The sequence below is a fragment of the Rhododendron vialii genome, chromosome 5a (genome assembly GCF_030253575.1).
Source record: "Rhododendron vialii isolate Sample 1 chromosome 5a, ASM3025357v1".
In the NCBI taxonomy this organism is placed as follows: Eukaryota; Viridiplantae; Streptophyta; class Magnoliopsida; order Ericales; family Ericaceae; genus Rhododendron; species Rhododendron vialii.
In genome coordinates, this window is record NC_080561.1 from 7,528,997 (window position 1) to 7,544,535 (window position 15,539).

General features: G+C 38.8%; 2 protein-coding genes across 5 annotated transcripts; both read right to left on the reverse strand.

Moving 5' to 3' along the window:
* Positions 1-1,644: 1,644 nt before the first annotated feature.
* Positions 1,645-4,719, reverse strand: LOC131325080 (actin-depolymerizing factor 5-like). Of its 2 annotated transcripts, none has more exons than XM_058357137.1 (3): positions 4,578-4,719; positions 3,929-4,188; positions 1,645-2,093 (listed from the first exon to the last, which is right to left on the reverse strand). In XM_058357137.1, the coding sequence occupies exons 1-3, from the start codon at positions 4,596-4,598 to the stop codon at positions 1,943-1,945; spliced, it is 432 nt and encodes a 143-aa protein (XP_058213120.1). In that variant the 5' UTR covers positions 4,599-4,719; the 3' UTR covers positions 1,645-1,942. The 2 variants fall into 2 exon arrangements, with proteins under 2 accessions (XP_058213120.1, XP_058213121.1); XM_058357138.1 differs by having other exon boundaries at positions 4,519-4,647.
* A 2,525-nt stretch (positions 4,720-7,244) lies between these two features.
* On the reverse strand, positions 7,245-13,656 carry LOC131325081 (peptidyl-prolyl cis-trans isomerase CYP21-1). Of its 3 annotated transcripts, none has more exons than XM_058357139.1 (8): positions 13,217-13,656; positions 11,133-11,211; positions 9,641-9,688; positions 8,917-8,940; positions 8,620-8,802; positions 8,413-8,488; positions 7,668-7,900; positions 7,245-7,558 (listed from the first exon to the last, which is right to left on the reverse strand). In XM_058357139.1, the coding sequence occupies exons 1-7, from the start codon at positions 13,313-13,315 to the stop codon at positions 7,717-7,719; spliced, it is 693 nt and encodes a 230-aa protein (XP_058213122.1). In that variant the 5' UTR covers positions 13,316-13,656; the 3' UTR covers positions 7,245-7,558; positions 7,668-7,716. The 3 variants fall into 3 exon arrangements, with proteins under 3 accessions (XP_058213122.1, XP_058213123.1, XP_058213124.1); XM_058357140.1 differs by having other exon boundaries at positions 7,672-7,900; positions 13,217-13,635; XM_058357141.1 differs by lacking the exon at positions 9,641-9,688 and having other exon boundaries at positions 13,217-13,637.
* Positions 13,657-15,539: the final 1,883 nt, after the last annotated feature.

A 15,539-nucleotide genomic window follows, 5' to 3' on the forward strand; every position in this document is an offset into this window, starting at 1 on the left:
CTTCGGTTCGGTTCGGTACGGCAAAACGATTCGGATAACCGTTCTGGATCCTGCAGGGTAGATTCTTACCTGTCCAAAACATTATCGAACCAGACAAATCAAAATTGCGAGCAAGTCCCAAAGAAATCCGATGTTCCCGAGCCAAAAGGTTAAGGAATAAGGAGCTCATTAATTTGTTAACGAAGTATTCGAAGATCCAATGAATGAATTAACAGAAGGATTAAAAACATGCCAATGCTATTAGCCTATCCTATTGTACAGCTCATCTTATTATTTCCATGCCACCAACTTTGATCATTAAAATTGGGTCCAGCTTAACAAATTCACACCTAAAAGTGATAATGGACTGTCGTACTAAAAGTGCAGATGGGGCAAAAAAATTGGTACAAAAGCGATGGATCGATGTTTGTGTGGCTAGCTGCCAATATCTATGTCCGAGTAGAGTTCTGATCCTCTCTGGTCCAAATACTTGGACCGCACGAAACGGTCCAAATCTGGACCATGCAATGGTATAATCATTTATTTGGATTTGCTCAGAGACTCTTTATTGGTTAAAGTTTATCAATGGTTCGGATTTGTTCAAAGACTCACTGCGCAGAACCTCTTACCGGTGAGAGCCTCTGAACAAATCCGAACCATTGATTACAGTAATGGGCGATCCAAATTTGAACTGTCTCATTTCAGTCCAAGTAAGGACCGGAGAGTGGAGAGCATCCAATTCCATCTGAAAATGAGAGCACCCGAAAAGGGATATGCATAAATTTATTTAGATTGTATGGCATGGTGTTATTGTCACAGGCAATATCATCACGAATAATTCCACGTCAAATATTCCATCTGCCACAATGGACTTAAAGGTCGAAACAAAATGGACAAGTCCCCCACAGCATTAAATCTCACCGTCTAAAAGTTTTTTTGGACAGTTCGGATTTTAAAAGACCACTTTCAGTGAAAAGTTTACTCTTCCTTAGAAGTGGTCTTTTAAAATCCGGATTATTGATTATCGAGACAGATAATGAAATTGGAGGAGCGGTAAAAGTGAACGGTGAGACAAAATAGTTTTAACTTACTTAACTCAAGACAGTTAATTTGATGAAATTAATAATATATATATATAAGATATTTAATCTTATCGCAATAAAAGTACCACACTCCCGGCACTATATATCCCTTATGAAAACTTTTGTCCAGCCAATAACAATTTTACTAACGCGATGCTCATATTTAGTCCAACATACGGGGCCTCATTTTAATATTCGGTGAGAGCTATAAAAATAATACTTCCTCCATTACAAATTGAGAGTCCATTATTCCATTACGGGTTGTTCCAAAATGATGGCTCTTTTTTCAAAAATGGAAGGAAATCTTTGGTAATTTTCCAAAAATGTCCCTCAAAGGTGAATATAAGTGTTATAAAGTAGGTAGAATACATGGGTAATGATGGAAATAATATGCATTGTATGTGTAATCATTGCATGTCTCCTTAAATAGTTGGAATCTCCAAAAACGACTCTCAATTTGGAACGGAATGAGTAATAATAATCCGTCACTTTAATACTAGAAAAAAAACTTGCCACAAAAGCAGCGACTCATAAGAGACATGAATCAAAAAGGTGTTTCGTCGTCAAATTAGTACAGAGCAGATGGAATCATGGATAATTATTAGATTAGAAGCTTAATTATGTTACACCACTGCGGAGAAACAAAGGATCAAAAAAGGGCTAAACAACAAGAAAGCACCATCCCGGCCGGATCAGCTATGGTTTAAGCCCGAACGTAATAGGTCGCGCTCGGAAGATCTCTACGCTGATTCATCCAGCCCACCCTTTTCATTAGAAAAAAAACAAGAAAGCACCACTAATTGGAGTTATTAGAAGATACTAGGAGTAATAAAGTACTCCTACCAAATCCTAATAGGATTGGATTTTGTGGAGTAAGTATTCTATTTGGCCCTGTCCTTGATTACGTCAATCCCCATCTCAGTTGGGTCAGTTGCTTGGACTTCATAGCTGATCCCATCAAGAACCCTCCTCAGTCCATCTTTTGAGGTTGCGTATAGTATTTTTGCTCTGATTCTTGATGCTGTTGGAGCCCTGAAAAGAATATTAATCCCATTAATCCACAATCAGCAATGTGACTCATGGTGTCAAAGGGGTGTGATTTTTTTTGCGAGCTTAACAAATACAGTATATTCAAGCTTGACTTTTTATCATCAGCATCTCCCCATAGAGCCGTGCAGAGCGGTCGAATCGGCCGCTCATCTCGTCAATCGACGATTCGGATCTTATCTGAGCAATCGGGTTCAGATTTGTATGCAATTTACATGCACTCATATTCGATCCAAACCATCCGTGCCAAGATGAACGGCCGGGTCGACTGCTCTGCACCTGCTCAGCAGATTCTGTTTGGGTTATTTATTTTTTGCAAATTTATTGTTGTTTGGCTACTTGATCATATCCAAAATACAGCAATTACGCAAAATATGCGATTAAGCATCGTTTGGTACAACGGGGCCTGAATTCAAGCAAAGGTAGTAAAATTTATAGGGGCTTCAAAATAGATTCCAAGTTTCTCTTTTCCAATGCGATAAAAATCTGGTCTGGATTTTATTTTTTTTAATGACGTATACAATAATTGAGCTCGAGTAGCTTAGTTTGTGTTATATAATATCCTTATTATCATAGTACCTTTATTAGGTTGTTACTTGACACGGTCAAAACACAAGGGTAAAATATAATCAATTAAAAAAGATGTCACACTGTGACAACAAAACAACAACGATGGTAAATAAATGTCCTCAATAAACATGTTCATTTTTGACTAATTGATATGACAATAATTCCAAAGTACCCCAAACAGTTACTTCGAAAATGCCCCGAAAAGAGGTATCAATGTAACATTGATTTCTCTTTTGGGGGCATTTAATCTGAACATTGATTTTCTTTTTTTTGGGCATATTCAGGGTCATTGTTCAAGGTACATAGCATTGCTCAATCGGCCTGGTTAAACAAGTATGTTTGAGGTATGCAACATAGGGCTCGGCAAGTCAATTCTAATTCAAATACAATAATTTGGTATTCATAGGAGTGCTTCTATTTTTATGCTTTACAAAATATGATATTTTTTGGGCATTGCTAGTTCAACAATTTTGACATTTTTTATTGCCAGAGATGTAGCCCTTATATCAGCAAAAGGATGAGAGAAACTCTCTACCTAATCGAGTCAAATCAAGCCGAGCCGAAGTTTAAAATGTTCAAGCTCTCGAGAAATTCGCCAAGCTGAGATTGCCTAAATTTGAGTCAAAACTCGAGCTTATTTAGAGCATTAACGAGTAAAAAATTTATGCTCTCGTATAGGTCTAGAGCTACAAATAAAAATTTTATTTTGTACATAAAGTTCATGTTAAAATTCCATTGGTTTTCTAAGAGGCGTTCATCCGTTGCAAGGCCGATCGATGGTGTCGCAATGAAATAGGTGGCGCGTGCTTGCGAATGGAGACCCGTTATTGAAGGATTGCACGATCTTGCTTCTCGAACTTACCAACATAAATTTTGTTTTGTTTCATGCATCGAGTACACTGCTACTGCTAGTATATAATATGTGCGGATGTGTGTATATAAACTCCCAAAGTTCCCGAGTTTAATCGAACCGAATACCATCCGGATCAGATTCGGCTCATTTATTAAACGAGCCTAAAATTAAAATTCGTATTCGATTTATTTTAGTGGATGAATGAACTCAAACGAGCCTTATCGAGTCAAGACTCGCACCGTTCTTAGACGGCTCGATTCATTTGCAGCCTAGACATTAGTTTGATGTCTGGCACAAGGACAAAAATAGTCGTTGACGAAGGGTGAGAATGATGTGACAAAACTAATGATCCAGATAGACATAATAAAAACATTTACAAAGAGGTTGAGAAACGGACCACGCAATGAAGAAGATCTTGCTTTTCCGGCAGTTGTCGACGGTGACGAAATCGAAGTCGAAGACGGCGTACCGGCAGTCGTCCTCCGGCAGCGACGCGGCGAGTTCGGTGTAGCCTTCCCCCGGCCCGCCCACCTTGTCGACGGTCACCAATCGGGACTCCTCGTCGATCTTGAACACGATGTACCTGTGCCCCTTCTTCCATTTCATCTCCATGAACGAGTTCTTGCATTCGTCCGTCACCCACATCCCCGTCGTCGCCTGTAATCCAATCGAATTATCAGATACAGATATAGATCGATGCATGTATCTATCTGGGACCTCATGGGTGCATAAAAATTGACAGAAAAACAGAACCCATTTGGTCAAAATTGATAGGAAAAAAACACAGACCAATTTGGTTAAAGATGCAAATTGGGTTTTAAGGAAAGACCCATTTGGATAAAATCGCGATTGATGGGGAAAAAGATGGACCCATTTGGATAGAATTGGGATTGATTGAGTAGACCAATTTGGTTGAAATTGCGATTGATTGGGGGAAAAAGATAGACCCATTTGATTTGAGTTGCGATTTGGTAAGGAAAAACAGACCCATTTGGTGAAACTGATCAATGATTCTGAAAAAGAGGAGATGGGAATTCGGTGTGTACCATCTTGAAAGCCATAGCCATGGTTGCTGTTTTTGGAATCGAGTGTGGTGGTTACTGGATTAAGAGAGTGGAGGGTGACGGTGTGTTGGAGTGTGAGTGTTAATATATAGATTTTGTGATTTGGAAATGTCCGAAATGTTTGTGTAAATTACAAGTTGAGGACTCAGTAGATTTTTATTTTTTCCCTTGACGGTCAAGGGGTTCAAGCCAGCTTACGCGCACCTACACCAATTCTCTCCGGTTCCGGTCAAAGATAGACCATCCATGCTAGGATTATGGAATTCAAAAGAAATTACTATTTTGCGGCCTAACCTCAAGAATCGAACCTCAATCAATTGTGTGAGGAGTAAACCCACCAACTAACTAGAATTGGCTGAGTCAGTAGATCTGTTGTTGTGTGTGACTGTGTGTGTTTGGTGTAAATGACCATAGTGCCCTCAATCTCTGTGAGATCTTGTAGTTGTATGGGGATCTGTTGCCTCCCTTTAGCACGTTTATGGATTGTGGGGCTAACATGAATGTTTGTTCCTATGCTAATTTATTAGTTTTTTTTATAGGCTATGCTAATTTATTAGTGCATGTACTAATCTGCGTATACTCTCATGAATGTAAATGGACCCAGAATTGTCTCAAAAGTCTGGTCTAATTCTATCCAAATTCATCAAGTTCATGTGGGGAAAATGGATAAGGTGTGTTCATGGCCTACCAAGTGTTGTAATGCTTTTGTTGATTTTTTTTCTTCTTCTGATCACTTGGTATTCTGATCCAAGGGTCTAACGAATTTAGAGATCAATCTCACCATCTATAAACAGGACAATTAGTGATCTGTTATAGCTCAATATGAAATGTTCTCAGTCATAATAATAGATGATGTAACATGTTGTTAAAGCTCTGGTTGAAATCTCGTTCGTGTTTGCTATCTTATTACATGGTGCATCACGTTTGTTGTATACTTGTGCATCGAATTAGTTCAATCTAGTTACATGATTCCAACAAACTTAACTGGCAATTAGTGATCTCATCGTACACACTAATGGTTTGAGGAGACTACATAAACCAGTTTATGTTTTACACCCTGCTCTTAATCTAAGAGCCCATATTTACACAGGCTCAAACCGTTAAAATTGTGGGACCTTTAAAATGAATAGACATGTAAAAAATAATTCCAGCGCTCAATATTATAGAATAAAAAGTACTCCACTTTTTTTGCATATCTATTGATATGTAATGAAACTAATTTTTGCACATACATTTTTTTCTTTTATGGTTCTACTACCTGAACACTTCAGAGGTCAAGTGGATATGAGAAAAGCTATAAGTTTTTATCCTTCATGAAGATCGCATGTTCGAATCTCACGAAGACCAAATATCCCAAACCATTGGACCACTGAAAGGTTTGCCCAGTTGAAAAAAATTTTAACCCCAAAATTAGTTGAGTTGTGCACAAGTTGGCTCGGACATTCGGTTATTTAAAAAAAAATTACTTCATATCATGGTTGTGAAATCGAAATTGGTTCTTTCCATCTTTGTTCACTTTACTTCTCGCAACACTTCCCAAAGTTCTCTTCCATTTGCAATTCCATGTGCAGGCTAACATATAGCTCTATCTGTGGAGTACGGTGGTCCCTTCTTGGATCTAAAACCCGCATACCCATCTTTCATTTTCTTCAAAAGCCTTGGCGTGAAAGCAAACCTTGTATGGAAAACCACCCAGAAGATGGGCAGTAATAGATTAAACAAAGTGAAATCTTCTTGGCATATGTGAACCAGTTAACTAGAGACCACCTCACTCTTCTCTTTAGGACCTTTCCTTTTGATGATCATTTGTTAGGAAATGATATTGGCACTCTAAAAATTGATACAAACACTCCAAAAAATAAAAGAAAGTGGCTTTGGTGTTACATTGATTTTAGAGTGCCTTGTTTCTTTTGTAAAATTCTTGGGGCATATAATGTGGATGTTTCAAATCCCAAGCTTGAATTTTCCCATAGAAGTGTCTAAGGAATGTGGTAGATAAGACCAACATTGTAGATTAAGTTATCCCATTAGATCAGATAAACATGAGCAGGTGCCAGTTAGACTTCTATGAGAGAGAGAGAGAGAGAGAGAGAGAGATTACAAATGCTAAAGTCTAACAATGTCACAACCCTAGCGACCATAGGGACTTGAGTAGGGGAGACATTTCCCCACTACTCTTTGTCCATGACTCATTTGTTCCCACTTCCTAGACTACGGACTAATTTTCGAGGTAAACTGATTTGTTGGGTTGGCCAACCCTACACATGCTGGTAGAACTTCAGTTTCTTCCTGGTGGAAGTACTGAATTCTGTGGTGAAGCTTCCACCTCCTAAAGTTAATTGACGGAAACAGTTCTGTGGTGAAACAATGTACATCATGTGGGTGTAACTTTATGGCCCTGCCCAACCTAGTAGAGACTAGTACTCTTTTCTTTTCTTATGTCTTTGGCAGCATTTGCATCGAATTATGCTGAGTTTAGGAATCACGGGAGTAAAACCTGATATGCAGCATTCAAAAGCTAGTGTACAAGCGTACTCTGATTCTTTCAATTACCTTGGATATGCATCACACATCTTTCTGAGATTGAAGTAGTCACACAAGAACATTATAATCTGAACAGAAAGTTTCCTTCAAAAAGAGCCCATCGCAAAGTCAGAAACGATGCATCATTCATTGCCGAAATTTTGTCAGAGAAAAAATGATCAGGTCTGCAACAAACATGTATATAGCTACACAAACTCGAGGGATTCCATTATCGAAAAAACTAGGCACGAGTATGTCTCTGGTAACTAAACATTGTTGTACCTAATAATTTGCAGATAAATTACAATGGTAGATCCAGGGAGAGAACCGACTTTTCTTCTCAGTCAACAAATGGATCATATACCTCAAGATTTACACATCAGTGATGGGAAAACTGTCATTCTTTGATTTCTCTACAGTAGACATGCATGGACAAGTAACTGCACGCAAGTTTGCAAGAGTATATTATTTCCAAAGGCAGCAAGCAGTTAAATATCGGAAATGGACTTTGCATGATATCAAGCAATGGTACAGAATCGAATCTATTACCTACATCAACTTTCGTTGCTATGAATTCTGCAACTTCTTGTTTTCATCGTCACAAGGCACCTGCTAAGCCTCTGCTTCCCTCTTCCCACTCGCTCTTAGGTATTTCTCCAGAATCGGCAATAATTACCTTTTTCCTGGGTTTCCCACTGTAGGTCCCAGCTCCCCCTTCAATGGCATATACAGCATCCATCCCTTCAATAACCTTACCAAATACAACATGCTCCCCATCTAACCTGAAAAGTTTTGGATGCTTATTATACAAAAAATTCTTGTAATTGCATATATTTTCGTTGAAAGTAGAAACAAATGGTGCATCTCATGTACAGACATGCATTTTGAGAACCCATGCGTGATGCGACCCATTTAAGTCCTAATTTCATTTATGGAAAAAAATGACACAAGCCTTAGATAGCTTCAAAGTTCAAACAAGCTTATAAGCTCCCATATCATTTTGCACACTGACCAAATATCCCAATCCTTAACTTGCAAACAAATAACATTTTGAGAAATATATTTCCATGCACAAACTCCAACACGGTTTAACAAAACAATTGCATTGCACTGTCAGATGTAGTAGAAAGCACACTTTAGAAGAAAATCAATAACTTGGAAACTTAAGAAGCGCAACTTTCCTTGGGGAAGATCTTATACAGTTATACTAGACAACATGTTGGATATATGCAGCCAAAAAATATTTTAAGAACCTTGTTTTATCAAACATAATGACCTTCAATGCATAGCTTACCAGCTGGCCTTGACTGTAGTGATAAAAAATTGTGAGCCATTAGAATCAGGTCCTGAATTCACCATGGATACAACACCTGCAATGGTACAATATCAGTAAAACTGATACCAAGAGAATCCTAATACTCAATAAGGACGATTAGCCAGGAAAAGGCAAATCTCATGTAAATTCATCAACTACCAAAAAGAAACCAAAGGACATGTGTACCTGCATGTGAGTGCTTTATCTTGAAATTCTCATCAGGAAAAGTGCCACCATATATGGATTGGCTTCCCTTCCCATCACCATGGATAATATCTCCACCTTGAATCATGAACCCGGGTATTATGCGATGAAATAGGGTTCCCTTGTAGTGCAGAGGTTTACCACTGGCGCTCTTGCCCAGCTCCCCTGTGTTCAATAAATGCAGGTTATACATGTTAGGTTCACCATAAAAGTGGCTCCAAAATAATTAACATTAATATTCAAAACCATGCGGAGTGAAAACACGGCAACCCAACATACCTGTGCACAAAGCCCTGAAATTTTCTGCAAGAATAAATCCACAAAAGGTTAGGCGAGTATGTTATGAAGATAAACCAATTCTCATTGTGTGAACTAATAAAATGAACAGGTAACATTTTTCTTCAAATACATGTTGAATACTGCCTAAAAATAACCATATTGTTGGCAAACTAGTAGATGTCGGGTAAATGGCTGAAGAAGTATAACAAGCTTTAGAAGCCTAAAGCAATGGCTATAGGTTCCACAATTATCAAGAAGTTTTTTGGACCAAAGGAAAGTGTCCGTGGTAGTGTTTGTTGTGGTTAGGCGAGCCAGTCACAAACCACCAATTAGTAATCAATCCCCTCCCCAGGACCTTAGAAATCACATGAAAATAACGACTCCAGATCAGAAGTAGATCAAAAACACACACAAAAATTTATGGGGTTCGACCCAGGGCTTCATCCAGAGTTTCTGATGCTTCACCATACCCTCTAAATGGTGGCATCCCCTTGATGCTCTTTCAATAACAATATTTTACTTATCAAAAAAAAGTATAGTGGTGCAAAATAAAATACATTTCAAACAACCAAAACAAATGATGTTTCTCTAGTTTTTCATGCTTTCAAATGCTACCATCGTGTATCAGTGTTCTCCGAATGGATTAGATTATACATCTTGCAAAAGTCACTTCACTTAGGAATCCAGATAATCGCTCGATAAATGCAGAATATTGAAGGCATACCAACAGTTTTTGGTACAACTTGACCGTATAATCCAATCACAATTCTCCCTGCAAAAGGAAAGAGCACAAAAGAATGGAAAGGTGTAAAATTTGCAAATTACCTAGGACAAGAAAAAAAAATCATGTCAGCTAATGTGGCCGGTCATGCCCAAATACTTCAGTATAGTAATATAGTTGGAAGAAGACAATAAAAAAACTATAAATAATTACATTTAAATTGGCACGGTCATGCCAAATCATACTTCAGAATAAGTGGAACAAGGAGAGTTGTTGGAATGAATTGGACGAGTGTCCATACCAACTATGGATACTGACAAACATGAAGTTTTACCTCAACAACATCAGCTAATGCTAAAGTCAAACAAATGGGGAGATGACAAAAGTGCTAGAAAAGTAAACGCTGACTTGCAAAACACAAAGATGAAACAAGATTACATGGGGAAAATGTTGCCTTGGGAACTTGCAAAAAATTTAATAGTTTGCACAGATTATTCACATGTGCAGGGAGCAAGACATGATGATGTGGGCTTTCTCAAATTAAAACCCTTACAATGGACATCTGTTCCTTTTCTCTTGAAGACAGTCTTAGAATTAGGACCAGAATTAGCCTAAACAATAAAACCATAGCACCGACTTTAGCAACCAAAACTTTTGCATGGTACAACAAATGTTTTTGTTATTACAGTTACTATTATCATAGTCACTATCGCTATTATATGTAGTAGGATAACATCTTGATAAGTATTTAAATACGAATATGATAAGATCAGATCAGATCATGACAAGAGTAGTTATGATATGTTTTGTTATGAGTATATGTATTCTAGTTTTATTAGGATTCTAGTTTCTTTACTATTAGGATTTTACTTCTATAAATGAGAGCTTGTTTGATGTATTATTGGGAGTTTGATCAATGAGAATTGAGTTTAAGGATGTGGTCTTGAGTTAGGGTTGTGGCCCATTTGCCCTACCTTTCTTCCCCCTTTCTAATCCCTCCATGTGCTACGTCACAATGTTTAGGTAGCTACAACAGAAAGTTAATAATAATTGATTTTAAGGCTGTGGTCTAGTGTTAGGGTTTTGGCCCATCTGTGCTACCTTTCTTCCCCTTTTTCTCCCTCCATGTGCTACATCAATGTGTTTAGGTAGCTAAGTACAGAAAACTAATGAGAATTGAGTTTAAGGTTGTGGCCCATTTGTGCTACCTTTCTTCCCCTTTTTAATCCCTCCACTTACTGCATCAATATGTTTAGGTAGCTAAGAACAGAAAATTTCTCCCTTTCATAAGTTGAAGGAACGGCTCAAAATAACTGAAGGCTGAAGCAACCAAACCATTCTACTCAAAGTAAGAACTCAAACCAAGAATGCTACAGATTTGCAAGATTTGAGAAGCAAGACCCAAAACCAAAATTCATAATCCAAACAACTAGGCTAACAAAACATCGACTCTGACAAAAGTTTCCACAAGAAAAGAGACATGAAGCCTTCATACCTACACGCTGTTTATCGATATCAACCTCTAAATATACTCTGTGGGTAATTTCATGCACCACGTCCACCTTCTCCTCCTCCTGAACATCAAATAAAGGAAGTAGTTCAGTAAACAAGCAACTTCTAGAAAACAAAAATTGAGAATATGATGAACTACTAATATGAATATTACTGTGAAAAGGAATTCTATAAACTAAAACCAGTATTTCTAAATTCTAATGCATTATACCTGCCAACAGAAGACATTTGACCAGGATTATAAAAAAATAATAGTTGAAAAGGAGGTATAACCTCATATTTGTTTCCAATTAGAGGAATGAAAAAAAGAAACTGCAAAAACCACGCAAGTGAGCTATGCCATGATTAATAGCCATGACCATATATGCTCAAGAGCCAAAGCCAAACAGAAAATAAAAGAACAAAAACAAGGGTCTCATATGTGCAAGCATTAGTTCATACGAGGAAAACCACACCACCACTAGGAGGGTTTGGTCCAGCCGTATGACCCAAGCCTATAATCTTTCCGTGCACTTTCTGAAGTGACTCAGATGGCTTCGTGTTCCTCTCCCGCAAAGTCCCCTATTCGAGATGCCAACTCACCACTTTAGCGGCTCACCTCATCATGCCCACTCGACACTTTGCCCAGCATGGTTGGTGGCTTGCCTTACCAAAGGTTATCCTTTTCTCAACCTCCAAAGTCCAAACTTTCAACCAAACCCAATGAGGGAGCTAAGTGTCATCGCCTAAGGATCCCCTGAAGTTGGAGCCCCGACTATGGGACACCCTAATGATAATGGAGTTTGCAAAATTGCCAAGGACTACTGGATTGGAAGAAGGAGCCAAATCACCAATGACACTTAGCTCCAACCCAAAATCCCCACATTGCTCTACTTTGACCAATATTAGAAAGGAGAGGAGCCTCACTAGGGACTTTAACAAAGACATGTGATACCTCATAAAAACTAATATACAAAAGGGGAACAGGCCTAGGATATTCTCCTAACACTTGTTCATAGTTTTTCAATTTAACCTTTCACACTCTTGTTTGACTCCATTTAATACCGCCGCTGCTTTTCCCATCTGTCCCAACCTCACCCCTATTGGCTCATCAAATCAAAATTGTAAAGATGGATGTGGAGCTTGCGCCTTTGCAGCAACCTTAAGGGTTTGTTTCAAAATTAGGTGAAAGAAGGGAAGAGAAGAGAAAATTAGAAGATTGTTTGGATTGGGAAGAAAGAGTGGAGAAAATGGCCAGACAAACCGTTGGACACAGTGAAATTTTCCTCAAAGCTTTCTCACATTTTCCTTGTTAGTCATTTTCTATTATCTTCCCTCATTCCTCTAACCTCCAAACACAGTGTACCTTTCATGTGGGCTTCTTGTGAAGTAATAGCGGCCCCCATCCCACCTATCATTAGAAAAGAAAATTGATAACCTTGTTGCAACCACCTGCTGCCTCAAGAACTAGGTTTTAAATAACATCTTCAAAGAATTGATTGATGGGTCGAGACCGACCCCGAATCCACACCTCTACGCACACAAACAAACGCACACAATAGAGATTGAGAAAAAAACTCCCCTTTGTATATATCCGTGTATAATAACAAACGCTCAATACAAAAGATGAAAAAACTCTCTGGGAACTAACACCGGTTCCACTCCTGGAAGCCACAACCGGTTCCACTCCGGGGAGCCACAACCGGCTCCCCGCACTCTCCTCACCCTCTCCCTCACATGGCTGCACAGTCCCACTCCCGTCCTCTCTCTCTGCTCTCTCAATGTATATATGGGCAGTAGAAAGAAAAGGGACACAAGGAAGCATGGGTAGGGATCCCATGCTTCTCGCACATGTGAGAAAAAACCCAACATTGATTTTCCTTTTCATTCATTTGAAATTCGATCCCAGCTCATGACATACAGAAACGGAAAAGTAAAACTATTTTTAAACCAGTCACTACATAGGCACGGTTCAGTTGTAAAATGCAGTAAGAATTCCATACAATAAGAAGAAAACTTGAACGAGTCTCACTCGGATCCAGCTCGAATTACTCAATTGTTAACAGCCACTCGTAAGAAAAAGCTTACCCGGTGAGAGATGGAGAATGCGAAAACGATGAAGATAGAGACGACGACCAACGTAATAAGGCATCGTGGTTCAAGCACGAACGAGATCTCCCGACGCATCTTTCCTCCTCCCTCTCTCTCTCTCTCTACGGTTCACCGGCGTCTCCTACTATTCATTATCGACTCTCTCTCTCTCTCTCTCTCTCTGATTTGTCTCTCCTTTCTCTGTCTATATATATGTGTCTCTCCGTCAGTCGTCTCTCGGAGAAGGTAATTACTTGTCGTGAGTGATGCCCAGGTGCCAGGTGGAGGCCTTGGAAGAACGCCGCGGATTGGACGGGGAAATCCGCCAAGGCGGATTTTCGATCGCCGGCCTAGGACTGTAAACTTGGGCTTGAAGAGTCGCGCTAGGGCTCAGCCCGTCTAACAAAGCCCAAGTCTCTTCACGGTTATTTTGCCTGAAATACTCGCTCGCGAATGTTTTCTTTTGGAGTTTTGCTCGTGGCCGTAAACTTTAGTCCTTTGAATGACCTGGCGGCCACAGGCATTAACAATAGCGGCCGCATTCTCCGACAGTGCGGCCATGCGTGCCCTTTAATTCACGGTTTTAAGTCTTTTGCCTGAAATACTCGGGAATGTTTTTTTTTGGAGTATTACAGAATAGTGTTTTCCTCTTCGAATTACCTGGCGGCCACAGGAATTAACAACCGACGGTGCGGCCATGCGTGCCTTGCTGTTGACGCCTTTTTCTTGAAGACTAGGGCATGTAATCTCCTCACCAAAATATGGTCGAGATTCGTGATCGACCTTATTCTAGGGGCATTGAATATTTTTACTGTGACTATACAAAAACACGTGAATTTTACTCAATAGTCTTGGGGCATCGCCATGCGTGCCACAGCATCATTTTTCATCGGTGGGATTCAAGTTGAAAGAGCAATGCCAACGACCCACGTAAAAGTAAATCCCGTCATTAATTTTATTTTCCATTAAACTTTTGGGGTCCAATAGAATTATTGCAAGTTCAAATGATGTTGGGATACCGCATAGTAAAGTCAAACCGCCCAATAAATTTTTGAGCAATGCTACGCTTACAACATTTCATTACAACATGTATACAACATGCTGACGTGGCACTGGATGGAATGTTGTAAGTTGGTGGGAACCAGTGCCACGTCAGCATGTTGTATACATGTTGTAATGGAATGTTGTAAGAGCATCCGCAATGGGGATAATCAAAATCAATAATCAAAATGTGCCACGTCAACATTTGATTATCCATTTAGTTCATAATCAAACTTAACAAACTTTACCTCCACATTGGTTATTTTTGCATCCCTATAAAAAAAAACCCCACAATACGCAATGCACATATGTCCAATTACATACGAGTTCTAATCACGCATCCGACCACACCAAATTATTTTTCTCGATGAGACGATTCTAATGTGTGATATTTTTTAGTTTTTTTGTTTTGAATTTGGTTATTGGGTTTGATTATTGAGTTTTGGTTATTGGTAAAAGTTGTTAAGTTTGGTTATGGAATGGGTGGAATTTGGTTATTTGCTAAAAGATTTGTAACTTTGCTTATTACAATGTGAGGTATTTTTTTAACATTGTTGTTAAGTTTGCTTATCCATAACAATTTGCTTATTACAATGTGGATGCTCTAAGCGTAGCATTCCTGTAAATTTTTTCCCTTCCACGGGGGTTTCTAGTTGATTGAATCAAACGGCAAGCAAAGCGCCACGTAATATCGGTCGTGCCCACTATACCCCAAAGGCCAACTTACATCACTCCACCCTCCCACCGTTTATGAAAACTTTGTTCAAGTTTTGCGTATTTATTAGACGAATCGATCTCAACTCAGTTTTAATCGAGCTCATCACAAATTAATTTCAAGTAGATTGAGTTTTTTAAAATTGTATAAATCCAATTTGCATTTGCAATTTAAGCTTGGCTCGAATGCTTAACAAGTTTCAAAAATATATTCAAGCTTAATTTGTTGATAGAACAAGTCGATCTCAGACGAAATTTTAATGAGCGAATACGAATTGAGACTCGAGCAATTCTCTCACTTTCATTTGTTCCTCGTCATAGAATCACAGGGGTTTCAATAGACAAAAATGTACCCTTAGATTATTTTTTGTTTAACATCTACACTTGGAATATATATTTTAAAAAAAGTAGTAGTTTGGTTACAATTACGTTACGAGTATTTGGCGATTACAATTTGCAAGAGTACTTAGAGCATCTCCAATGAATCCTATAAAGCACTCAATTGTGTGAATAGCTAAAATTTTACTAGTTTGTGCAAAAACAAGCTACAATGGGCTAGATAAGT

Excerpts from the sequence above, each read along its gene's own strand:
- LOC131325081 (XM_058357139.1), bottom strand. The coding sequence starts at position 13,315 with ATGCGTCGGGAGATCTCGTTCGTGCTTGAACCACGATGCCTTATTACG. Across the intron at positions 11,212-13,216 it reads CATTCTCCATCTCTCACCGG|GAGGAGGAGAAGGTGGACGT; the intron begins GTAAGCTTTTTC and ends TTTGATGTTCAG. Across the intron at positions 8,803-8,916 it reads TTTCAGGGCTTTGTGCACAG|GGGAGCTGGGCAAGAGCGCC; the intron begins GTATGTTGGGTT and ends TATTGAACACAG.
- LOC131325080 (XM_058357137.1), bottom strand. The coding sequence starts at position 4,598 with ATGGCTATGGCTTTCAAGATG. Across the intron at positions 4,189-4,577 it reads TGGCTATGGCTTTCAAGATG|GCGACGACGGGGATGTGGGT; the intron begins GTACACACCGAA and ends ATTGGATTACAG. Across the intron at positions 2,094-3,928 it reads AAGATCTTCTTCATTGCGTG|GGCTCCAACAGCATCAAGAA; the intron begins GTCCGTTTCTCA and ends TATTCTTTTCAG.